The sequence below is a fragment of the Rana temporaria genome, chromosome 1 (assembly GCF_905171775.1).
Source record: "Rana temporaria chromosome 1, aRanTem1.1, whole genome shotgun sequence".
NCBI lineage: Eukaryota > Metazoa > Chordata > Amphibia > Anura > Ranidae > Rana > Rana temporaria.
The window spans coordinates 630,041,978-630,068,712 of NC_053489.1; the positions used below are offsets into that span (position 1 = coordinate 630,041,978).

General features: G+C 46.5%; 1 protein-coding gene across 1 annotated transcript; it reads left to right on the plus strand.

Annotated features, from left to right (window-relative positions):
- The first annotated feature begins 1,117 nt into the window (after nt 1-1,117).
- On the plus strand, nt 1,118-26,735 carry GRPEL1 (GrpE like 1, mitochondrial). Its single transcript, XM_040335384.1, has 4 exons — nt 1,118-1,411; nt 8,983-9,130; nt 13,505-13,586; nt 26,060-26,735. The coding sequence occupies exons 1-4, from the start codon at nt 1,338-1,340 to the stop codon at nt 26,404-26,406; spliced, it is 651 nt and encodes a 216-aa protein (XP_040191318.1). The 5' UTR covers nt 1,118-1,337; the 3' UTR covers nt 26,407-26,735.

Consider the following 26,735-nt stretch of genomic DNA (forward strand, 5'->3'; position numbering starts at 1 on the left):
GAGTTGTAGTTCTCCATGCGGACAGAGATTGCTGGGAGTTGTAGTTCCTCTGAGCCTGAACAGAGGAGGCAGATCCCCGGACACAAGACATGCCGTGACACGCCTGTAGTCTGAACAATGTCTCTTCCCTACAGAGCTCCGCGATCGAGCTGCTTCCTCTTCTTCGCTCTCCTTAGGCTGCATTCACACCTGAGCGTAGCGTTTTGCAGAGTTTTTTACCGTGATTTGCGGCGACAAAACACAGTTTTTTACCGCGATTTGCCGCGATAAAACGCAGCGTTTTTTTACCGCGATTTTGTACAGGTCTAGGGTCACCAATATAAAACGCCCAACTACGCTCAATTCGAGCAACAAAAAAGGGTCCGGAACTTGTTTGAGCTTCAGGCGTTCGGCGTCAGGCGTTTTGTAATGAACCATCTCCATAGAGAATAATGTATTTTTTCCCCTCTAGCGTTTTGGGGCGTCACGCTTCAGGCGACAAAACGCTCAGGTGTGAATGCAGCCTTAGAGCCCATTCACACCTCCGCGACAAAACGCCCGACGCTCGTGCCGCTGGAGGGGAGAATTCCCATTGCTGTTTATGAGATGGTTCACATCTCATAGACGCCGTACGCCTGCCGCCTGAAAAAAAGTCCCGGACCCTTTTTTTCAGTCGGCATTGGCGTTCGGCCATACAAAGCAATGGGAAGGCTTTGTTGAGAGAAAGAGAAAAAAAAAAAAAGTTACGCGTACGCGGTGTATCTTGTCGCGGAGGTGTGAATGCAGCCTTAGACTGCCACTGTCCCTTTTTCCGCTCGGCTATTTATACGCTCAAGCCACGCCTACTCCGACGTCACAATCTAAGGCTCCAGCTGTTGCGTATGTCAGGTAGAACTAAGTCACCTGTCACGCTCACGTGATGCTAGCAGAGAAGACGTTCCCTTCGCCCGATTGGCTATTTACTGGGGTCAGGCCACGCCCACCCCATCCTCTGGTCACGCCCGTCCCATGCGCTGATCACGCCTACTCCCATCTCAGCCGTTGTTCTGTCGCGAAGCACTGCCTATCAATCTACTACATAAGTCTTACAGGCCCCGCCCAGTGCCTCTAAAGTCTCCACCGCCCCGGCCCTTCTCCTCACAGGCTCCGCCCACCATCTTTTACATTGCAGGAGTCCTTCTCCATTCACATGTTTGACATTTCAACTCCTCTACAAGCCAACTTGATTATGTTCGTGTGCCCTCTGTGCGCATGCGCGATAGGAAATCTGGAGCTGACGATTGGCTGGCGCCGGAAGGAGCAGTGTAGGTTGTGTCCTCTGCGTGCAGTGTGTGAGTGATCGCTGATAGGAGACAGACATGGCGGCCAGAAGTGTGAGGGTGCTGGGCCCGAGGCTGGGGGCGCTGCTGAGGATGCAGAGGTCACCTCTGGGGTGAGTAGTGACAGACTGACGCCTATCATCTGTGTAATATGCACCAAATCGGGGCATGCTGGGACCTGTAGTAGTTCTCGGTCATGTAACGTCCCTCTACAGTGGCCATGCTGGTACTTGTAGTGCTGTAGGAGTTGGAAGGAAGAGTTGTCCCCTAGATCCTGGTCTCCAGGTACTCTACATTCCAGGAAATGTCTGTAACATTGTGTTTTATTTTAGAATGTAGAAGGATAGTAAGATGTCACCATGGTAGAGGGTCCCTGGACGCTACAGAGGCGGCTGGTGCTCAAAATTGTTGGGGGGGCGCAAACAAATTGCAGCCTCACTGCGCCCATCAAACACAGCTACTGTGCCCATCAATTGTCGCCACTGTGCCCAGCAATTGTCACCACTATGCCATCAAACACAGCCACTGTGCCCATCAATTGCAGCCACTGTGCCCATCAATTGCAGCCACTGTGCCCATCAATTGCAGCCACTGTGCCCATCAATTGCAGCCACTGTGCCCATCAATTGTCGCCACTGTTCTCTGTAAAATGCCACTGTGCCCTGTAAAATCCCCCCCCCCCCGCCTGGCACTTACCTTTCTGGGGTCAGCCATCCTGCTTCTACCGTCGGATGTCTTCTCCCGCCCTTGATGACGCTTTAGCCAATCAGGTTACCGGTAACCAGAACCGGTGAACCTGATTGGCTGAGACGCCTGTCAGTCTTATCCAAGGAACGCACCCCCCCGTGCGTCCATTGGATAAGCATCTGGAAGCCGTTTACAGCCTGATTGGCACTTCCACAGCCAACCAGCTGCCGTTATTCAGATGGCCGGCGCTCGCCAGGGGGCCGGCCATCTGAATAGTCGGCGGCAGCGGCGGCAATACATAGATTTGTGCAATGCATGAATCTATGTATTGTATTACAGTGGCGGTGCGAGAGCGAGAGGGGGCGGCGCTCCGGCGCCCTCTATGGACGCACCGCCACTGCCCCTATTACAATACATAAAAGATGGCAACACACGGCTGGGTGAATATTTGCCCCTGTAAACTTTGCCTTACTGTTTCGAAAGGGCATCCTGCCGTGGGAGAGAAAGGACTCCTGGGTGCACCCACAGAATCCTAGAAGATGGTATGGTCCATGGGAACCAGAAAGAAGTAGCTTATGGGTGCACCCCCAGAGTCATAGGAGATGGTATGATCAATGGGACCAGAGAGAAGCATCTTCTGGGTGCACCTCGAGACTCATAGGAGATGGTATGGTCCACGGAGACCAGAAAGAAGCGCCTTCTGGGTGCACCCCCAGAGTCATAGGAGATGGTATGGTCCATGGAGACCAGAAAGAAGCAGCTTCTGGGTGCACCCCCAGAGTCATAGGAGATGGTATGATCCATGGGACCAGAGAGAAGCATCTTCTGGGTGCACCTCGAGACTCATAGGAGATGGTATGGTCCACGGAGACCAGAAAGAAGCGCCTTCTGGGTGCACCCCCAGAGTCATAGGAGATGGTATGGTCCATGGAGACCAGAAAGAAGCAGCGTCTGGGTGCACCCCCGGAGTCATAGGAGATGGTATGGTCCATGGAGACCAGAAAGAAGCAGTGTCTGGGTGCACCCCCAGAGTCATAGGAGATGGTATGGTCCATGGAGACCAGAAAGAAGCAGCGTCTGGGTGCACCCCCAGAGTCATAGGAGATGGTATGATCTATGGGACCAGAGAGAAGCATCTTCTGGGTGCACCTTGAGAGTCAGAGGAGATGGTATGGTCCATGGAGACCAGAAAGAAGCAGCTTCTGAGTGCACCCCCAGAGTCATAGGAGGTGGTATGGTTCATGGGGACCAGAGAGAAGTGGCTTCTGTGTGCACCCCCAGAGTCATAGATGTTGCAGTCCATTGGGACCAGAGAAAATAGGGTTGTGGGTGTACCCCAGAATCATAGATGATGGTGGAGGCCATGGGGACAGCAGAAAAGAGGATTCTGGGAGCACCCAGGTTATTGGAGATTAAATGGCCCATAGCAGCCTTTTTCAACCAGGGTACCTTGAGGTATTATTAGGTGTGCCTTGGCAAAATGCCTAAAAATTGCCCAAGAATTGTATACAAGCATGCCTTTTAGTTGCACAAAGCCACAGATTTTTTTTTATTGTGCACCATTACAACCTTCTAGCTGCCAGTGCCCAAACAACCAATGACGTCATCAGTTAATAATGATAATGACGTTTGCTTGCACAGCATCCTTGTTTGACCCTCCCCTGCCCATCTCCATCACCACTGGGGTCGCATTATCTGTGTGAGGGAGAAAAACTGAAGAAGAGACACATTGGAATTCTAGTTAGTAGCAGTGTTCAAAAGGTGCTGTATCATGTAAAACTATTAGAACTTTTTTTTACATTTTAGAATGGGTGCCTTGACTAAAAAAAGCTTCTGGGTGCACCCTATAGTCATAGGAGATGGTACAGTCCAGGTTGAGCAGGGGGAAGATGGTTCTGGGTGCAATCCAGAGTCCTATGAGAGGATACAGTCTTTGGGGACTGCAGAGAAGAGGGTTTGGGGTGTCCAGCTTATTGGAGATGGTATGGTCTTTGGAGACCAAGGAGAACAGGCTTTGAAATGCACCTAGGTTATTGGAGATGGTTTGGTCCATGGGGTCCATAGAGAAAAAGCTTCTGGGTGAACCCCAGAGTCATAGGAGATAATGCAGTCCATGGGGACCAGAGAGAATAGGGTTGTGGGTGCACCCCAGAATCATAGAAGATGGTGGCGTCAATGAGGACTGCAGAGAAAAGGGTTCTGGGTGTCCAGGTTATTGGCGATGGTATGGTCCATGAGGTCCCGAGAGAGAAGAGGCTTCTGAGACATGTTGGAATCGTAAGAAATGGTGAACCTGTGGACCAGAGAGGAGAAGATTCTGTGTGCACTTGGGTTATTGGAGATGGTATGGTCCATGGGGACCAGAGAGAAGCCGCTTCTGGGTGCTCCCCAGAGTCATAGGAGAGGGTACAATCCATGGGGACCAGAGGGAAGCCGCTTCTGGGTGCTCCCCAGAGTCATAGGAGAGGGTACAATCCATGGGGACCAGAGGGAAGCCGCTTCTGGGTGCTCCCCAGAGTCATAGGAGAGGGTACAATCCATGGGAACCAGAGAAGACATTTTATTGATGTACTACAGTCAAAAGAGATGGGGTACTCCAAAGGGGCTGCAGAGAAGAGGATCCTGGGTGCACCCCAGAATCGTAAGTGATTGGGCAGCCCATGAGGTCCTGAGAGAAGAGGCCTTCTGAGTGCACCCAAGTCATAGCAGACAATGTAGTCTATGGATCAAAGAAAAGTGGATTCTAAGGTCACCTCAAAGTCATAGTAGATAATGGTGCCTATGGGGACTGCAGAGAAAAGGCGAATCGAGTTACGGGAAATGGGTCAGTCCAAGAAGACCTGAGAGAAAAGATTTCTGGGTTTATCCAAGTCATAAGAGAAGGTGCAGCTTGTGAGGGCCTGGATCTCATCACATTGTCATTGTGGAGAATGCCTTCCATATACTGTGTCTGATTCACCAACCTTTGCATAGTAGGCAGTACGTTTTTTTTTTTGTTTTTTTTTTCATTATGCAGCAAGAAGTTGTTTGACCTGACTGACATGTACAGGTTTTTTTGTTTTTCTCTCGCTGATTATGGATTTCCATCCCTAATCTTAGAAGTGCACAAGACAAGTAATACAGAACCTGTCCTATTTGATTATTCATTGCTCAGGGCTCTTTCACAAGGAGCGGATCCGTATTGATCCGCTCCGTTAGCCCGTTTGGCTCAGCGGGGATTCCTCCGTTAATCCCCGCTGAGCTGTCGGCGGACAGGGCGGTCCCCGCACACAGTGCAGAGACCGCCCTGTCTCTCCTCCGCTCTCCCCTATGGGGAATCGGATGAATACGGACTGTATGTCCGTATTCATTTGATCCGTTCTGCCGGATGGAAGAAAAATAGGGTTTTCTTCCGTCCGCAAAAGCGAATCTTTGCGGATGGTTGCGGACGTTAGTGGATGCATCATCCGCTAACGTCTGCAATCCCATAGGGATACATTACAAGTCCGTAAACGGACTTGTAATAAACGGACCGTTTGTCCGTACGTGTCCGTACGTGTGAAAGGGTTCACACTGCTGCGATGCGGGAAACCTACCAATCCACTGCGGGTTCCGGCATCGCATGTTTCACGGCGGCAGTTCACACTGCCCTATGCAAACTGCTGGGAGTGTCAGTTAAAAGTTAACGACACCCCCAAATCAGTTTGCATATCACAGTGCGATCTGCAAACTCGGACAGGAATCGGATCACATGGGTGTGAACACCTATGCGATCCGATTCTGCTGCGGACACAAAAAAGGGTCCTGTGTACGTTTTGATGCAAATCCAGCCATACGATCTTTATGGCAGAAATCGCATATCACAAAGATCGCATGTGATTTTCACTGCAGTGCGGTGTGAATCGCATCCGATCTCTTAGACCTGGTTCAAATTGCTGACGACGGAACCGTCCTAATCGGTGCAGCGCTGAAAATGCAGAGTCGCACCGAATTCAAAAAATCATTTCTGAAACCCGCACAGATGTCTGTGAAATGGCGGCCCACATCGGGGCTGAAATGCGGGAGTGAAATCATGCGCGTTCAGCTGAACTCGCACGGCTTCATTCCCGCTGTCAGTGTGAACCTGGGCTTACAGACTAATTCCTGTAAGTATATTATTAGGACGGGGGACCTGGTGCATAAGGGTTCCTGGTGGGAGTTGAACCAAGGACTCCAGTGATTTAGAAGCTACACAATATTGTTCAGAGAAGACACTGGAGGCCCCTATTCTGGACTATGACTCATTTGTCCTTCATGTCTGTGAATGATTGTACAGCAGTTGCATCATTACCTTACACTGCGTCTACCAATCTACTGAGTTACCCAATACCAGACTGTTTTCATACAAATGTTCTGAAGGTAAAAGCTGAGCAGCTGTATTTCTGATAGAGGATAAGATGTCTGAACCATCGTTCATTTATTTTTATTTTTTTTCCTACTTATTGCAAGCAGGACTTTTAGAAATTGCTTGTGAAATAAGCCTTTATTGTCTGCTAATCCCCTTTTATTGGGATATGTGAATTGGTAAAAAGAACACTAGTTCTGTGAATGTCAGATGAGAGCTCTTGGTCGGGAATCCCGACCGTGTGTATGCTCCATCAGACTTCTTCCAACGGAAAAACTGCTGGAAAAAGATAGAGAGCAGGTTCTCTATTTTCCCGTCAGGATAAAATCCGATCGGAATTTCCTATCGTGTGTACAAATTTCTATGCACAAAATTCTGATGCATGTTTGGAAACAAATCGACACATGCTCAGAAGCACAGAACTTAATTTTCTCGGCTCGTCATCTTTTACGTCACCGCGTTCTTGGCAGTCAAAAGTCTTTTGTGTGACCGTGTGTATGCAAGGCAGGCTTGAACGGAATTCCGTCGGAAAAACCATCCAACTTTTTCCCGACTGTAATTCCGCTCGTGTGTACAGGGCTTTAGAACCTTCAAACATATATTATATAATTTTTTAGCAGAGTTCCTAGAGAATAAAATTAAAGTAACAGTGCATAATTTTCCCTTTTAAAATACAATATAGAAGTAGCAACAAAAATAATAAATGTGTGACTCAGGCCCCGTACACACGACCGGATCTATCCGCTGGGATTTATCCGCAGATCAGTTCCAGCGGATAGATCCGGTGGTGTGTACGTCCGAGCGGACATTTATCGGTGGAAAAAATTCCAGCCATCGGATTTCCAGCGGATAAAAATTTCTTGGCATGCTAAGAAATCTATCCGCTGGAATCCTGTCCAGCGGATTGATCCGGTGGTCTGTACAGACTCACCGGATCAATCCGTCCGCTCCTCTCCCTCGCATGCGTCGTAATGATTCGACGCATGCGTGGAAGTCTTTATCTTTCAGCGTCGCGCACGTCGCTGCGTCATCATCGCGGCGACGGCGCGACACGTCACCGCGGATGGATTCCGCACGGATTTCGATCTGATGGTTAGTACAACCATCAGATCAAAATCCGCCAGAGGATTTATCCGCTGGAACGGTCCGGAGGACTGTTTCCAGCGGATAATCCTCTCGTGTGTATGGGGCCTCACTCACTAGGGAAGGGATTATTGTCAAACTGACCAGCCACACATTTTTTCACTATGACCTTGATTTGCTGCTGGCCAGTGGAGGGGGGTTCTTATTGGTGGAAGTATTTTCAGCTGTGGATGCTTGGTGGTAGTTATCCTTGTTCTATGTCACCTTCCACAGATTACAGCTCCCCGTCATGTAAGGGAGATTTGTTGGTAGACTGTTCCTGGCCATTGTTCCCCATTTCCGAGCTAAGTGCCCAGATTGTGCCAAGTATCGTTTGCTCCTGAATTTTGTTATTGGACTGGTCAATAAATCAGAAATTTGGAGGTTGATTTACTAAAACTGGAGAGTGCAAAATCTGGTGCAGATATGCATGGAAACCAATCGATTTCCTAGTTTTATTGCTGAAGTTTAACTGGACAAATTGAAGTTAGAAGCTGATTGGGTACCTGTGCAAAGCTGCATCAGATTCTAAGTGCTTCAGGTTTAGTAAATCATCCCCTTGGTGTCATCAAATATTGACTTGTAAGGTTTTAGGTTTTAGACTTGCCTGTCTCCAGGTTGGCTTTAGTGACCCTAATAAAGCATCACTATATACCAGGGTTTGACAAATTTGCTTGGAATCTAGGAGCCAGCTAAAAAAGTTAGGAGCCAGAAAACGCGCCCGTCCCGACGAGCTTGCGCGCAGAAGCGAACACATACGTGAGCAGCGCCCGCATATGTAAACGGTGTTAAAACCACACATGTGAGGTTTCGCCGCGATTGGTAGAGTGAGAGCAATAATTCTAGCCCTAGACCTCCTCTGTAACTCAAAACATGCAACCTGTAGATTTTTTTACACGTCGCCTATGAAGATTTTAAAAGGTAAAAGTTTGTCGGCATTCCACAAGCAGACGCAATTTTGAAGCGTGACATGTTGGGTATCAATTTACTTGGCGTAACATTATCTTTCATAAAATTAAAAAAAATGGGGATAACTTTACTGTTGTCTTATATTTTTATTAAAAAAAGTGTAATTTTTTTCCAAAAAAGTGCGCTTGTAAGACCGCTGGGCAAATACGGCGTGACAGAAAGTATTGCAACGATCGCCATTTTATTCTCTAGGGTGTTAGGATAAAAAATATATATAATGTTTGGGGGTTCTCATTAGAGGGAAGAAGATGGCAGTGAAAATAGTGAAAAATTACATTATAATTGCTGTTTAACTTGTAATGCTTAACTTGTAATACCAACGGCCACCACCAGATGGCGCCATCTCACACATCTGGTGGTAATAACTTTTAATACCAATGGCTCACCACCAGATGGGGCCAGCTTCCAAAAAAAAGCCAAGTCGCCAGGACACCATTTCTAGTCGCCATGGCGACCTGGCGCTCGGGATTTGTCGAGCCCTGCTATATACTATGTGTCTGGTAGTTTGAATGACGTCACCTATGTGCTTGTTGCTTTGTGTAGGAGGTGTCCCCGAATGATGTGCACGGCGGCTCAGCAGCCCAATAACCCCTCAGCAGAGGAGGAGAAGAATAAGAGCCCAGCAGAGGAGAGCACAGAGCAACTGGCTGCAGAGAAGGCTAAACTGGAGGATCAGATCAAAGCAATGACAGTAAGTTATGAAGTGTAGAGAGCTTGGTTTCCTGATAAAGGCCAGGGATTCTGGAGATCAAGTATGTCATGGTGGCTGACTTACATTTTTAAGGACAGTTAATGGCGCTTTCAAGAACAAAGTTTGGAAAGGAAAATGTGTATTAGATTTGGGTCTTGCTGCTTAGTAACAAAAGAGGGAACTTTCCTTCCACCGTCTTTTTATGAGCTACAGCAGAGCCTTAAATTGCACATTGTCATTTTACTAGTTACTAGTTCCTTAAGGCCCCATTCACACCTAGGCGTTTTTACACCTGAAGCGCACTGCTCACAAACGCCAGAGGGGAGAATTAACATTATTCCCTATGGTGACTGTTCACACCTGAACGCCCAAATGCCTGTCGCGCGAAGCTCAAACAAGTCCCGGACCTTTTTTTGTCGCGCGTATCGTGCGGTTTGGGCGTATCTGAGCGTTTTTTTTTTCCCATAGAAAGTAATGGGAAATGCGCGAATTGAGCGACAACGGGCGTTTGCTACGGGCGTTTCGTCGCTTTAATAAATTGAACTTGTCGCCCATGCAGAAGATTAAAAAAATCTACCAACATAGCAACAAGTGATGAAAAGATGATCATTTTTCCTATTGGCTAAAATGAAAAACGCCGAAGTACAAAAACGTCGCACGACGCTGTATGCAAATGCGCGCGACAAAACGCCAGAAAAAAACGCCCAAAAAAACGACCGACGCTCAGGTGTGAATGCAGCCTTGTGTTTTTGTTTGTTTCATAATTCTAGATTTTACATACAGTGCACCCAGGAAGGTATTCACTTTTTCAACATTTTGTTTAGAGGTCGACCGATATGGGTTTTTCTCTGGCCGATGCCGATTTTTAGAAATCGGGGCGGCCAATTGCAGATATATGATGCCGATTTTTGCGACCAATATTTTACACAGATTTTTTTTTGGCAGGTGGCATTAATTTGCACTGGCAGATGGCACTGGTTGGGGGCACTGATTGGCACTGGTTAACACTGGCAGGTAGCACTGGATGGCAATGGCAGGTTTTTACAGCCGATAGTGTAAGTGTGAAACTGAATGCTCTCTGCAGCGCCACGGTGTGTGAAACTGTATAGAGAGAGAGAGAGAGGAGCTGACGAATTCAGTGTGATGTCAGAGGTGGGGCCACATACACGTAGCGGCTCGCCCAGATCCCATTGGCTGGTGTTGGATAGCTGGGTACCGCCCACCCCCGACATCCAACCTCAATTTTGACAGCTCCTCTCCCTCTCCCTCCCTCCACACACCGTGGCGCTGCTCTGCCAACAGTGTGGAGAAGGGAGAAAGATTCTCCATTCTGCTGGCAGAGTTGCGGTCAGTGTTATATCGGCCATATTTGGATAACAATCGGCCGATGCCTATTTCTCCAAAATGGACAAATATTGGCCGATATATCCGTCGACCTCTAATTTTGTTATGTTACAGCTTTATTCCAAAATGGATTAAATTACATTATTTTCCTCTAAATTCTACAAACAATACCCCATAATGACTGTGAAAGAAGTTTAGAGTCAGCCTGTGGTAAATTCAGTTGATTGGACATGATTTGGAAAGGCACACACCTGTCTATATAAGGTCCTACAGTTAACAGTGCATGTCAGAGCACAAACCAAGCCATTAAGTCCAAGGAATTGTCTGTAGGCCTCTAAGACAGGATTGTATTGAGGCACAGATCTGGGGAAGGGTACAGAAAATTTCCTGTTACATTGAAGGATCCAATGAGCACAGTGGCCTCCATCATCTGTAAATGGAAGAAGTTTGGACCCACCAGGACTTTTTCTAGAGCGGGCCGCTATCGGGGAAGAAAGGCCTTAGTCAGGGAGGTGACCAAGAACCGAATAGTTACTCTGACAGATCTTCAGCATTTCTCTGTAGAGAGAGGAGAACCTTCCAGAAAAACGTCCATCTCTACAGCACTCCACTAATCAGGCCTGTATGGTAGAGTGGCCAGATGGAAGCCACTCCTCAGTAAAAGGCACACGGCAGCCTATCTGGAGTTTGCCCAAAAGGCACCAGAAGAACTCTCCGACCATGAGAAACAAAATTCTCTGGTCTGATTGAACTGTTTGACCTAAATGGTAAGCATCATGTCTGAAGGAAACCAGGCACCACTCATCACCTGGCCAATGCCATCTCTACAGTGAAGCATGGTGGTGGTAGCATCATACTGTGGGGATGTTCAGCGGCAGCAACTGGGAGACTAGTCAGTACCCTAAGCACACAGCCAAGAAAACAAATGAAGGACTACGGGACAACTCTGAATGTCTGAGTGGTCCAGCCAGAGCCCAAATTTGAACCTGATTGAATATCTCTGGAGAGATCTGAAAATGGCTGTGCACCGACGCTCCCCATCAAACCTGATGGAGCTTGTGAGGTCCTGCAAAGAAGAATGGGAGCAACTGCCCAATTTATAGGTGTGCCAAGCTTGTAGCTTCATATTTAAAAAAAGACTTGAGGCTGTGATTGGTGCCAAAGGTGCTTCAACATAGTATTGAGCAAAGGCTGTGAATACTTCTGTACATGTGATTATTTATTTTATTAACTGTTCAAAGATTTCAAACAAACTTCTTTCACGTTGTCCTCATGGGGTATTGTTTGTAGAATCTTGAGGAAAATAATTGAACCCATTTTGGAATAAGGCTGTTACGTACCACAAAATGGAAAAAGTGAAGCGCTGGGAATACTTTCTGGGTGCACTGTATATAAGACTGAGGAAAATTGCCACAAATTGTAGAGATTACAAGGGATTGGCGATGAAAGTGCCTGTTTTGGGACACTCAAAAAGTGTAAGTGGCCAGTATTTCTTATTACAGGAACGCACACACTCGTGCATTAAAGGGTCACTAAAGGAAAACATTTTTTTTGCTGAAATGACTGTTTACAGGGTATAGAGACATAAAAGTTCACTGATTCCTTTTAAAAATGATTAAAAATAGATAAAAAGCAATCATATAATGTGCCTCTAGTTTCACTTTCACTTGTAAACTGGTTTCATGTTCCTGTGAACTAGAGAGACACACAGAACAAAAACAAACAAATCCAGGGCAGTGTTTTGTTTTTAAAATGAATCTGATTCTGGGAAGTTTTAGACACACAGTAATGACAGCTTAGACCACCGTGAAAAGCTCCCAGTACCTTGGTTATAAGGAAACCGACAAGCAGGAAGTGTGGAGATCACAGCAGAATTACAGCTACTTCAAAGCAAAAACAAACAATGAGGACATGAAACCAGGACTGCAGTAAGGTAAAGGAAGCTATTTAGATAAAAAAAAAATTCCTTTAGTGCCCCCTTAAACATATTATTTTATATTGTCATGTGTTCGCTGCTCAGAGTAGTTTACAATTTATTCTGATTTTATTTTTTTCTTGTTTTGTGCTGCTGAGATTATTTTGTAAAACCCCTAAATTTGTCAGTTTCTTAGTGTTCCGAGTCAAAACATATGTTGACCCCCCAACAGAAAAGTGAACAAATTCCATATATAAAGTTGGCCATAGACGGATCGAAATTTAGCTGATTCAGCAAGGACTGGACGGATTTAGATTCATCTGTAGCTGTTCCTCAATGGGATGTTTGTCGTTTTGGCGGCTGCAGCCTCTGATCAGTGTATTCAGGCAGTGGAGATTCCCGTTGTCCAGAATACAATGACCTGACAGGAGGATTCCTCTATCCTCCTCCTTTCTTTTTTTTTTTTTCTGGTTAGCCTGCTGGCTGAACCAAAAGAAAGCGAATCGTTTATAGCCGGCTTAAAGCGGGAGTTCAACCATTTCTTTTTTTTTCTTTTTTTTTTTTTTTTTTTTTTTTTTTCCTTAGCTTCCTGCTTGTTCGGTCTAGGGGAATCGGCTATTTGTATTAAAATATGATCCGTACTTACCCGTTTTCGAGATGCATCTTCTTCCGTCGCTTCCGGGTATGGGTCTTCGGGAGCGGGCGTTCCTTCTTGATTGACAGTCTTCCGAGAGGCTTCCGACGGTCGCATCCATCGCGTCACTCGTAGCCGAACGTCGGTGCGGCTCTATACTGCGCCTGCGCACCGACGTTCGGCTTCTTTCGGAAAATCGCGACGCGATGGATGCGACCGTCGGAAGCCTCTCGGAAGACTGTCAATCAAGAAGGAACGCCCATTCCCGCAGCCCATACCCGGAAGCAACGGAGAGGATGCATCTCGTAAACGGGTAAGTAATGCTCATATTTTAAAACAACTAGCCGATTCCCCTAGTAAAAACAAGCAGGAATCTAAGGCTAAAAAGTGCCCTCTAAGGGTGAACCACCGCTTTAAGAGTTTGGGTACAATATTTGAATCAGGCGTTTGTGCACCTCTAATCTATTTATTCTATTCCCAGGACAAGTACAAACGAGCCCTAGCAGACACAGAGAATTTACGGCTCCGGAGTCAAAAGCTGGTGGATGATGCAAAGCTCTATGGTAAGTGTTGGAGCTGGAGAGGAAAGGGCTAGTGTATCCTGCAGCATGTCTTTCTACAGGACCTCAATACAATTCAATGCAAGCTTCGACTACATACAGCAGGGGTGTCAAACTCAATTTGCTTGTTTGCCACTTCAGCATTACGGTTTCCCTCAAAGGGCCAGTTGTATAAGCACCCCACCCCCTTTAAATCAGATGTCAAGAGCCCCCAACCATCAGAAGTCAAGCATCCCACCCCCCACTATCCCTTTCATCAGTGCACCTCCTTGCCTTGTGCTGCTGGACAGAGGAGGATCTGGTGAAGGAGTCCTGTTCTCTCTGTTGCTGACTGCTGAGACCAGGTGGGGGCAGAGACGAGGGGGGGGGAGGAGAGGGCCACATGAAATGACCTGGAGGGCCGGATTCAGCCTGCGGGCCTTGTGTTTGACACCTGTGACATACAGTATACACTGCTGAGCCAATCCCAGCGAGCAATGTATTCTATTGATGAATGCAGAGCCCGCTTGGATTGTAGTAACAACCTCTGCCAAATCCAGCAGGCTTTGTATTCATTAATAGATTACATCACTCGCCAGGATTGGCTCAGCGTTTGTATACTGACTGTATGTAGTCGAAACTACATACAGTATTAACGCACATCCAGCATAACTGAACAGGACATAGTGGAAGTGGGCAACTACGTAGTAGGTGTCATTGAGAACAATGTCGATTGATAAATTGGATAGGACAATGCCGGTGAGTCCCCAGACTGTATCTAAGAAGATAAATCCGAGGGCTCATAGTATTGGGGTATCTCATTTAATAATTCCCCCCCCTGCAATGTGGCCAGTCAACTAAAGACTTGTTGGAATAGTGATGATTATTGTGGCGGATGTAAAGTATGCCCGTGTGTCTACATTTTAGATCGGAGGTGTGTGTGTGTTTTTTTTTTTTTTAAATGGTGTTGCCTTTGAAGCGGGTTTGTTTTATACGGAAAGTATAGCCCAATTTTCACTTGAAAAATAGGGGGTCGTCTTATACGCCGCCAAATACGGTACATAGTATGTAAATGTATTGTATCCACCATGAATTTGAAAAGGGATCAGTAATTTCCTTCTATAATTACTGAAAAATGGAAAAAACTGTGCAAAAAAAAAGTTAAAAAAATAAACGAACACCTATAACCGTTACAATATGTTCAATTTGGAAGCTGCGATTAGCATGTAAACAATTGTTACAGGAAAACACATAGAAATAAAAAATATATAAATCGCACTACCCCCTAACCATGTGATAAAGGATAAATCGCCAAAATGAAAAAAAAGCAAAGAATCAAAACAGTGGTACACTCACCTCTGCCTGTTCTTCAGCTCCTGTGACCCGATCGCGGGACACCGGCGGCGATCGGGTCCCGCGGGCACGGTCATGGTGCTTTGGCCTGGGTCGCGAGCGCGCCACTGGCGGCACGCGAACGACCCACGGCTGGACACCTGTAACGCTCGCGACACGGTCCGAAGCTCCTTGACCGCGCCTGCGGGCCCCACGGACCCAATCGCCACCGGTGTCCCTCGATCGGTCCCCGGAGCTGAAGAACGGGGAGAGCTGTGTTCTTCATTGTGGCAATGTCGGTGATCGTCTGTTCCCTGATCTAGGGAAAGATGATCACTGACGTCACACGTCCAGCCCCGCCACCCTAAGTTAGACACACATATGAAGTCACACTTAACCCCTACAGCGCCCCCTAGTGGTTAACTCCTAAACTGCAATTGTAATTTTCACAGTAATCGGTGCATTTTTATAGCACTCTTCGCAGTGAAAATGACAATGGTCCCAAAAATGTGTCAAAATTGTCCGATGTGTCCGCCATAATGTGGCAATCACGGAAAAAATCGCTGATCGCCGCCATTTGTAGCAAAAAAAATGTTTTTTATAAAAATGCCATAAAACTATCCCCTATTTTGTAAACGCTGTAAATTTTGTGCAAACCAATCGATAAACGCTTATTGCGATTTTTCTTTTTTACCAAAAATATGTAGAAGAATGTTGTGTGTGTGTGTGTGTTGTTTTTTTTTTTTTTTATTTTATTTTATTTTTTTTTATATATTTTTTGGGGGATATTTATTCTAGCAAAAAGTAAAAAATATTGCATTTTTTTTCAAAATTGTCGCTCTATTTTTGTTAATAGCGCAAAAAATAAAAACTGCAGAGGTGATCAAATACCAACAAAAGAAAGCTCTATTTGTGGGGGGAAAAAAAGGAAGCTAATTTTGTCTGGGAGCCACGTCGCACGACCGCGCAATTGTCGGTTAAAGCGCCGCTGTGCCTAATCGCAAAAAGGGGCAAGGTCCTTTAAAGTGGATGTCACCTGAAAAAAAAAATTAAAAGCCAGCAGCTACAAATACTGCAACTGCTGACTTTTAATATCAGCACACTTACCTGTCCTGAAATCCAGCGCCGTCTGCCATCCTCGGTGAGGGAACCAGGAAGTGAAGCGCTCCGGCTTCACTGCCCGGTTCCCTACGGCGCATGAGCGAGTCGTGCTGCGCCGTGCTTCGCCGTGCTGTCTGGTTCCCGCTGTGTTCTGGGAGCCAAGTTTTTCCCCAGAACACAACGGAGGGGACGGGATCTGACGTCCTGCCCGCAGTCTACCCGCAGACTGTGTGGCCGGAAGTGGGTGCAAATACCTGTCTTTAGACAGTTATCTGCACCCCCCTCCCCCTGAAAGGTGTCAAATGTGACACCTAAGGGGGGGGGGGGTTCCGATCAGCGGGAGTGGAGGGGGAGGGTGGAGCTCCGCTCTAACCTGCATAATGGTCCGGGTCTTAAGTGGTTAAAAGCATATAATTAAGGTTCTCACTCCAGCCACGCAGCTCAAACAAATCCAGTCTTTAAGCTATGAATCTCATCCAGCAGGGATGGACTGGCCATCGGGAGGACCGGGAGATTCCCGGTGGGCTGGTCCCTCAGTGGGCCAATTTTCAGTGACAGCTCCGAGTCTCTGCACTCTGCTGACCGCTGCTTATCAGAGTCAGAGTACTGTATAAGCGAGGGCTTGCTGAGCCGCAGCTTGTGCGGGCTGTTTTCGTTCCCGCACGCTGCCACAAGCTACACTTTTTACTGCAGAGAGAGCCGAGTCAGCCGACATCTCTCCCTGCAGTCCCCGGCTGCCTGGTCCTGATACACACACATTGCAGAGTGCAGTGGGGAGAACTGAGCCCGGGGCCCGCCCCCTCCTTCTCCTGCTGTGTGATATTTCCTGTGTACACAGAGGAGGAGGAGGCTCACCACGCTGCTGAGTCAAAGCTGCTCGTCTGAGACTGCCTGAACAACTGCAAAGTAAGTTTTCCAGAGGTGGGGAGAACAAGCCTACAGTTCACTTTGAGTGATTTGGGGGGAGAGGATATGTTTTAGGGCACTTTAGGACTTGTGCTAAAAGGGGGCTTGTATATGAAATCCACCCCCCTTAGCACATATCCTCTCCTTCCCCCCTCAAATCAAAGAGATACTGTCTGCCACAGAGGGGGGTGGACCTTGGCACCCCACAAGTGATGTGCACAAATGCTCCAGGTGCCCAAACTAATGCCCCCCTTCCAGACAAGTTAGTGCAGCAAAGTGAAAAACACAGGAACACGTTGTGCGATCTGTGCAATGCACATGTCACCCGGGTGCAATTTCAGCCCAATTATGTCCGCACACTCTCTGACCCTCTCCTGTAGTATGTTTGCAGTCTCTGACCCTCTCCTGTAGCATGTTTGCAGTCTCTGACCCTCTCCTGTAGCATGTTTGCAGTCTCTGACCCTCTCCTGTAGTATGTTTGCAGTCTCTGACCCTCTCCTGTAGCATGTTTGCAGTCTCTGACCCTCTCCTGTAGCATGTTTGCAGTCTCTGACCCTCTCCTGTAGTATGTTTGCAGTCTCTGACCCTCTCCTATAGTATGTTTGCAGTCTCTGACCCTCTCCTATAGATGTTTTCAGTCTCTGACCCTCTCCTGTAGCATGTTTGCAGTCTCTGACCATCTCCTGTAGCATGTCTGCAGTCTCTGACCATCTCCTGTAGCATGTCTGCAGTCTCTGACCATCTCCTGCAGCATGTCTGCAGTCTCTGACCATCTCCTGCAGCATGTCTGCAGTCTCTGACCATCTCCTGTAGCATGTCTGCAGTCTCTGACCCTTGCCTGTAGTATGTTTTGCAGTCTCTGACCCTCGCCTGTAGTATGTTTTGCAGTCTGACCTTCTCCTGTACTGTGTCTGCAGTCTCTGACCCTTGCCTGTAGTATGTTTTGCAGTCTCTGACCCTCACCTGTAGTACGTTTTTGCAATCTCTGACCCTTGCCTGTAGTATGTTTTGCAGTCTCTGACCCTTGCCTGTAGTACATTTTGCAGTCTCTGACCCTCTCCTATACTATGTCTGCAGTCTCTGACCCTTGCCTGTAGTACGTTTTGCAGTCTCTGACCCTTGCCTGTAGTACGTTTTGCAGTCTCTGACCCTTGCCTGTAGTACGTTTTGCAGTCTCTGACCCTTGCCTGTAGTACGTTTTGCAGTCTCTGACCCTCTCCTGTAGTATTTCTGCAATAAAGGAGGGCACAAGCATGAATTAATTTATGTACTGCCACTGCTGGTCATGGTCACTGATGAAATAATGTTTTTGTGCGTGTTTGCAAAATTAAAGTGGGCCGGTCTGGATGAAGTCCAGGGCCAAATTTTTGTCCCAGTCCAACCCTGTCATCCAGTAATGGTTATGGATCACCAGCATATACACCCCACATGCAAGAGACAACAATGGCTCCACATATCGCATTAAACGTATAAAAAGTTTATTAAAAGAGTTGGTGTTACACTTACAAATGTTGCAGAAAAATAGGCCTTAAATCTGGTGTGCCGGCCGGTACACAAAATCCAGACACCCGTCCTGCTGGGGGATCGTTTGGAGCTTGAGGTGACCATTTTTCTGCAACATTTGTAAGTGTAACATTAACTCTTTTAATAAACTTTTTATGTGGAGCTATTGTTGTCTCTTGCATGTCGGGTGTATATGCTGGTGATCCATAACCATTACTGGATGAGGTTCATAGCTGGTAAGGAGCCATTTCAATTGATTGGTGGAGGATTCATCACTTTTTGGACACGTTTATTCATTAGATTTTGGATTTCTGCACAGAGCACCGGTGTTCAGCATTTATTGACAAATCATTCAATGCACTTATGGATTATATTATTTTTGTTGTTCAGCTTTTAGTTCAATATTTTTTTCAATTTATTTATTTGTCATCAACACAATTTTTAATGGTCACTTTATATTATATATTTATCAACTGGCATGAGATGCTTTACTATTGGACATAATTCGAGATTTTCCTAGCTTGTGACGGAAAATATTAATTATATGAAGACAGGAGGCGAGTATCTTATGCATTATCTTTCTTTAATAATGCCCATAGCAGAAATACAGTAAACATTTATTGTAACTTAAAAAATTCAAAGAACTACCCTTCCCAGCAGTCCCTGGGCCAGTGTAGCCCCTCCCAGACCGTAGCCTATATAAGGGACTGTCTGAGGCAACCTATTCCTCTTTCTTCATGCGAATTAGTGTAAACAGGAACCGAAAGTCCAATTAGACATCTCCGCGGCTACCGGGAACCTTCCGACCGGAACACAACATCCGAATCTGGAGGAAACGAAAGGACAAGGCCAACACGGACCAACTTCATCCGGACCAACTTCATCCCAACGGGGACTATAGGAAACCCAAACCATTCGGAGCAGACCGGTCAGTTGTCCTCAGGAACATGGACCAACGGATTCAGTCAACGGCATCCCGACTCCGGATCTGGAACGCAGTAGGAACCTCCATCTGCGGTGAACTAAACCCATGGATCGAAACGGACAGCAATCCCAACGGGGATAGTGAAAACGAACTCCCGGGGCGTACCAGCCTCCGACTTGCAGGGTGCGTGGTTCATCAGTCTAGAACGAGAGAGAGACAACCTCGTGACAGGGTTGGGTTGGGAGGGAAGATACTCGCCTCCTGTCTTCATATAATTAATATTTTCCGTCACAAGCTAGGAAAATCTCGAATTATACATCAGACAGGAGGCTCATATCTTATGCAAGTTCAAAGCTATAAAAATGCATATGACCAATAACAATCAAAATAATCCACAACACTGACATAGATATGTGTACCTCCTGTTCAAAGCGGGATTGGCGGAAAAGCGGTCGCTGACAACAGTCCGCCGCTATAGTAAGTCACAGAGGAAACCGGGAAGAGAGGATTAACGTAGGAAACGAGGAGTTGAAAGACTTGCGAAGATCGCAGCGAGGCTGTCAAGGACATATAAGTCTGTAGACAGCGGACCACATACAGTTGTGGATGTGCGGGGAAGAACGGGTAGAAAACCGATCGAAGTACCGTCTGGTCCAACGCACGACGGAAAAAGACTTGAGTCTCTGAGGCGAGGAATGACGCCTGGATATGTCCAAAGCCTTGACGTCTGACCCACGATGATGGAAATCAGACACAAGAAGACAGTAAGCTCGAAAGACGGTAACCTCAAAACAGAGTGTCAACGTCCCCCAGCCCGAGAACATGATTATGACCTTGGAAAAATCCCAAGTGTGCTGGTACATTGGGCGATTTAAACTTAAAGCCTTCAAAATTGACACACCAACGGATCCAAAGAGTCCGCCAGATAATTGGCTATTACAGACCCTGGCGCTTGAACGGGGTCGACCCGTCGTTGATCACACCAAGTAACACAGAGTCCCCAGGTAGATCGAGATGCCGATCTAGTCCCGGGGCCCAGTCCAAGGCAGGGAATCCCTAGCTGTTCCCGAAAGGTCGTAGTCTATGACCGGAACCCCGATACTAACCATGTAAGGAGAGGTAGGATGTGCTTCGTGAGTAGAGGGTGCAGATCCCCGTTCGGACCAGCGAGGAGGTGGAGGGAATGAGGAAACAACCTGGGGAGTTCCACCGTCATCCTCAGAAGGAGGGGAAACCATGGCTGCGTCGGCCACCACGGAGTGAACCGCACGACTGATGCCCTCCGGCTCGCTAAGTGAAGGAGGACCCTGAGGGTCACCGGGAACAGGGGAACGCGTAATGTGTCCCCTGTGACCACGTTTGGTGGAGGGCGTCCACATGGTGCGCCTCCGGATCCGGCCTCCGATACAGGGAACGAACAGGTCCATAGAGAAGGATCCGCGAAGTGAGCGAGGATCAGGAACCCTGACCGGTGCGGTCGCCAATCGTTGGAATCGGTCAGGTAACGAGAATCCAATCTGCCACCCTATAGGGATAGTCTGTGGCATATCCCGCAATCGGGACGATGTTGCATTCCAGGCAGAAGTGCCCGAAGTCTTACTAGATCCGCTAGGATTCTGGATCAGGGGCCCAACAAGCGATCGACGTACCGGACTGCGGGTACGTTGTCCGAACGCAATAGCACACAGCAGATGGACGTGCGTGGCAACAGACTTCCGATGGCAAAAAAAAAGGCCGTCAGGGGTGTACGTGTTGATGTGCAGCCGAGGGTTCTCTGCGGACCACGTCCTACCGGAGGACGAGGGACTGCACCGAGCACCCCAGCCGAGGCGGCTGGTATCCGACCCTATGACGAAATCCGGTGAGGAGTTGAAAATGTCTCGCCGTTCCATTTGACGACATGACTTAACCACTACCGTAGGTCCACCATGGCTTCACTTAGTTTGTATAGCGAAGCCCCTAGTGAAGATGTAGAGTCTCGAGTCTCTGGAGGGTTTGACAGTGAAGAGGGGCTGGAGAGTGGCCTGGATTGACACCGGGAACAGGCCGACTAAGCGAGTCAGTCCGCGTAAGGACACCCGCTGCTGCCCAGCATGATACTGATGTCTTTGCGGATGGCGGCTAATTGGGTATGGGTAGCCGAAGGATCGCTCGGTTGGTGTCCACCAAGAACCCCAAAAAACTCTATCTCCTGAAATGGGGAGATAATAGGTGTTCGTGATCTATGAGGAGTCCCAGATCGCGAAGCGATCCGACCATCCAGGAGGCATGTTCGCTCGCTAGGCGAGGGGAACCAGCCATTAGAAGTAGGTCGTTCAAGTAGATGTTCAACCTCACCCTTGTTCCACAGGGCAGTAAGTTGGTGAGATTTCTCAAGCTCCCACCGGACGAAAAACCGCCTTTCTTCTTCCTGATCGGGAAGATGTTGTTGAGGAAGTTCAAAGAGAGCGGGTCCATCTCTACTATCGGCTGTTTGGTCCAAGGTCTAGCAACCTGTTGTCCATTAGGACGGTGTTTAGGTTTGAAAAACTGAATGGGATGGTGAACCAGGTATACGCCTGGTAATATAACTCCATTTGTCCTACCGTCTTAAAGATATCATCAATTAGCGTGATCCCATTGTGCTAGGTCAACCGGCTTACAGAGGCGGTAGCCTGCTCACTAAGGCGTAGGGTTAGGTGATAGGTCCAGAGATCTAAGACCCAGTACTGTGAGGTCCCAAAGGCCCTCTCTATTCCCTTCCTGGAATACTGAATGATTATGGGATCCACCTCTGGAGTGAGCACCACCGTATTTGGTAATGGAAGGGTGAGTATTCCACCCTCAACTTGTCCGGTTAGCGTACCGATCGATCTCCGGGTCCAGCATTCGATCTATTGGATCACCTCAGGTAGAGGTGCCCAGTCACCGGAGTGTGGGTGGCCAATCACCTCCTGATTGAAAAATGGTACTCCACAAGAGTCCAATAAGGTTTTACCCTGGGACCTAGGGTTGGCGTCGTCATGGAGCGCCATGTGCCCACTGCTCACATAATCATCATCATTATCATCATCATTTTCATCCTCAGACTCAAAGGTGTTAGCCGCCTCGTACTCCGCGGACGACTCTGGAAGAGTCCACGAGGAGTCTGGCTCAGTCCGTCTAGCGGATCGCTGCCTCTGCATGTGCATCTCCTCGGGGGTCGATTGGAGTCTGGGAAGGCAGTGGGTCGGCAGGCCCGGGAGGGTACTGCCTGGGGCATGTTATTTACTTCCCCTGCCGGGGAGTCAGAGAGTCGGCAGTCCTGGGAGGGTACTGCCTGGGGCATGTTATTTACTTCCCCTGTCGGGGAGTCAATGAGTCGGCAGTCCTGGGAGGGTACTGCCTGGGGCATGTTAATTACTTCCCCTGCCGGGGAGACGGAGGCCATATTAATGTGACGGCGCATACGGGACGCCATGCCCTACTCAGGGGCGTTATATCCTTGCCGGGAGATCCGGACATAGGGGTGCATGTGGGTTTGAACAACCTATGCCCTGGTAGTCTGGACGCACCTACCGACCAGCTCAGGAACCAGTGCAGGTAGGGCCTTCCAGGGCTGCGTCCACCACTTCAGTGGCACCAGTAGGGAGTAAAGGATCTGTCGCCAGCCACAGGAGAGGAGTCAGCTGTCTGCGGACAGCACGGGCGTGCAGCACAGGAAGATACGGAAGTTATGTACTATAACTTGTATAGTAATTACTATAATTCATTCAATTATTGTTATAATTTTTTTTTTTTTTTTTTTTTATATATATATATATATATATATATATATATATATATATATATATATATATATATATATATATATATATATATATATATATATATATATATATAATGTGTATGTATATGTATTTATTTATTCTATTATATATAAAGTATAGTTTAATAGTTTATATTTTAAAATTTGTTTATTATATATATATTTATATATTTATTTATTCAATCATATAGATTGTATAAATTATTTATTTATAGACATTTATGTTCATAGATTTATTTATATTTATTTAATAAGTCAATAATTTATTCATTCGTATAATTATTTAAATGTATTATTTATTTACATGTATTAGTATATTCATTATATGTAGAATAGACTACAGGGGAATAAATTCCCAGAACAAGAACTGATGTTTAATGTAACTGAAGGTGAAGGAGTGACAGAAGCAGGGGAGGGGAGGAATTCCCCACCAGCTAGGTGTGAGTGACAGAAGTTAGATGAGGGGAGATATTCCCCACCACAAGGGTAGCTAGACGTGAGGCTCGGGGCCGTAGTCTCGCGAGACTACGGCCTAACGTGATTCGCATAGATCAGTGAGATCTACACAGAGTTCCAACCATACAGCCGCCCGCACCCTGGCGTGGCGGCGATGGGGAGAGACGGTCTAGCACGCGGAGGATGGGGTCCCCAGGACAGGTCCGCAGCAATGGCGCCGTCGATTCGCGACAATAGCGCGATTGGTGCAGGGAGATCCTCACCGCCACGTCCCCCTCAGAGATGAGACGCTCTGAGGAGAAGGAGAAGAAGGGAGGTAGGAAAAAAGGCGCCGAGATGTTAAAATGGCGCCGTCCTACCTCCAGTCAGAAAACGAGCAGTGTGCAGAGCGCACCGGGGGGAAACAAAAGAAGCAAAGCAGCGGTATATTGTAAAATAAACAAATAAAGAAGCCCCATGACTGTAAGATGTACACATCAGAGGAAACCGCGTTCTCTACAAAACGGGTGGCACAGATAGCAAAGTGGGAAAAGCATACAGCAAAAACTAAACGTTTATAATTTTTAGAAATATCAGTTGTGCTTCATAAGACAGAAGGTTGATAGAACAACACACAGATGAAGGTCTGAGGGGATCAGAGGGTATATACAGATACAGGTGGAAGTTGAAGGGAATAGCGGAGGAGGGAAAAACCTCCGTAGCTGTAATAAAAGCCGGGGTGGGAGGGGGGGGGGATCCCCAGCACCCTGTGGAAAGACGATGTGACATTAGGATCTACACAAATTAAAAAAGGCTGCTGATAACCAAATAACAAGCAAGCCTACATAAAAATTATAAACATAGAGTAATGTACTTATCTGAGTTCTGGCTATGAGCAGAAAGAAAGAGGAAGAGGTTACCTCAGACAGTCCCTTATATAGGCTACGGTCTGGGAGGGGCTACACTGGCCCAGGGACTGCTGGGAAGGGTAGTTCTTTGAATTTTTTAAGTTACAATAAATGTTTACTGTATTTCTGCTATGGGCATTATTAAAGAAAGATAATGCATAAGATATGAGCCTCCTGTCTGATGTATAATTAAGTATCACATCATTATATGCCATTGGTTATATATTTGTATACCACTGTTTTAATTCTTTGGTATTTCTAATTTTGGTGATTTATCCTTTTTATTAGGTTAATCACATGGTTAGGGGGTAGCACAATTTATATATTTTCTAATTCTAGATTTACTAACTAGATATTCAAAATGGCCACATTGACCGACACTCCATCGACTTGATATAATTGCCTATATGGAGATTACATGTTTAATTTTTCTTTTTCTTAGCCCTGAATGAGTCTTTTTCTGAAATCCATGGACTGTGTCTATTGTCCCTAACAACAATTAAAGATTTTAAACAAATTGCAAGTGAGATAGAAGTTTGTAGTAGGTACTCCTAAACACAATTAGAAGTTCTTAATCTGTTGAGTGACTGGATGATCGTGATCAGAATGGCAGCAGCCTGGGCCCAGAACTGGGTTCTTGCTTCTACCATAAACTAACCTCCGGTGAGGAATACACAGTCTATCTTTAATGCATTTGAATTAAAGAGTAACTCCACTTTTGTTGGGGGGGGGGGGGGGACATTTCCCTGTGTGTGTGTGTGTGTGTGTGTGTGTGTGTGATCTATGTACATTGTAGGGATTTCAAAAAACTTTGCTGCAGATTCCTAGCTTTTTGTTATTCTAAAGAAATGGCTGTGCCTGTGTGTGTGTGTGTGTGTGTGTGTGTGTGTGTCCAAATGCAAAGCTAATCTAATGGGAGTGATTTTTCTCATTTTTAACTAGCTCCTGCACCTGCGAGGCTCTAATTGGGAAACTTGCAGTGTCTGCATCCCTTTTTAGATGTATTTTTTCCCTTTTTGGAAGTATCTCGCCAAAAATGTTATTTTTGTTGCAGGGGATGCCCATAATCTGATATGTATCTTAGTGCAGATTATGGGTAAATCAGTGAGCCAATCACAAACAGGAAACTATGTTTCTGGGGGTGTTCTATATACGATCTGTGTACAGAAACACCTCCAGGTTGCCATTTTGAAATGCATTTTTATAAAAAAAAATATTGAAAGCGAAATGTAATTTTTAATAGCTTTCAATTACAATATGCCTTATGTAGCAATTGTGTATACTAAATACATTAACCTCATATATACATATACATTAACCTCTACCCACATCCAGCACTATCGTACACCTACCACACATGGTAACCTAGACAGACATAAGTTTTAACTCTACTATATTCTATCCCAACAAAATACATTTTGGATGCTTCACTTGTATAAGGCAGTGAGTTTCCAAATGCAGTGATTCTGTTCAAACTGCCGTAAGCTTCACAAACCCATCAAATTGGATTAGGGAAAACCACATTTTAACCAACTGCTATGTATTACTGCCCTTCACCCTATCCCATTTAATTAGAACCATTCTTGCTGATTTTTCTCAGGTATTCAGGGTTTCTGCAAGGACCTGCTTGAAGTAGCAGATATATTGGAAAAGGCAACCCAGAGTGTCCCCAAGGAGGAAATCAAGGCTGACAACCCCCATTTGAAGAACCTCTATGAGGGCCTGGTCATGACTGAAGGTCAGATGCACAAAGTTCTCAAAAAGCACGGCGTTCAGAAACTGGATCCTTTGGGTGCCAAGTTCAATCCCTACGAACATGAAGCCTTATTCCATACTCCCATGGAAGGGAAGGAGCCCGGTACTGTAGCTTTAGTCACTAAAGTGGGCTACAAGCTCCATGAACGTACCTTACGGCCTGCGTTGGTGGGAGTTGTTAAAGGAACTTAATATTTGTTGTAAAGTTTATTAAATGGCCGCATATGGCCTTTCATTCCAGGAAACTTCAATTTTTAATAAAAAAGCCATTTAACTTTTGGCTTGTTACACGTCACCCAAAGAAGAGATTAGAATTGGACTACGGAATGTCACGGAGACTTTCATTCCAGTGTTGTATAAGGAAGAGACATGGTGATGAACTTTATAATTGTCCTAAATGTACAACATGATTGCTATGTTGTGTAGTGTTTATGCTGCAGAGTTACCAGCTGAGGTTTCCTTCACAGCATGTGTTGTTGGGATATATTACCCTGAATAAACCATTTATTTTTTTTCACAAA

What these genes read in the sequence shown, in the direction of transcription:
- GRPEL1 (XM_040335384.1), top strand. Translation starts at nt 1,338, where the DNA reads ATGGCGGCCAGAAGTGTGAGGGTGCTGGGCCCGAGGCTGGGGGCGCTG. An exon ending in ATCAGATCAAAGCAATGACA is followed by an intron (nt 9,131 to 13,504) that starts GTAAGTTATGAA and finishes TTCTATTCCCAG; the next exon opens with GACAAGTACAAACGAGCCCT. An exon ending in GGATGATGCAAAGCTCTATG is followed by an intron (nt 13,587 to 26,059) that starts GTAAGTGTTGGA and finishes GATTTTTCTCAG; the next exon opens with GTATTCAGGGTTTCTGCAAG.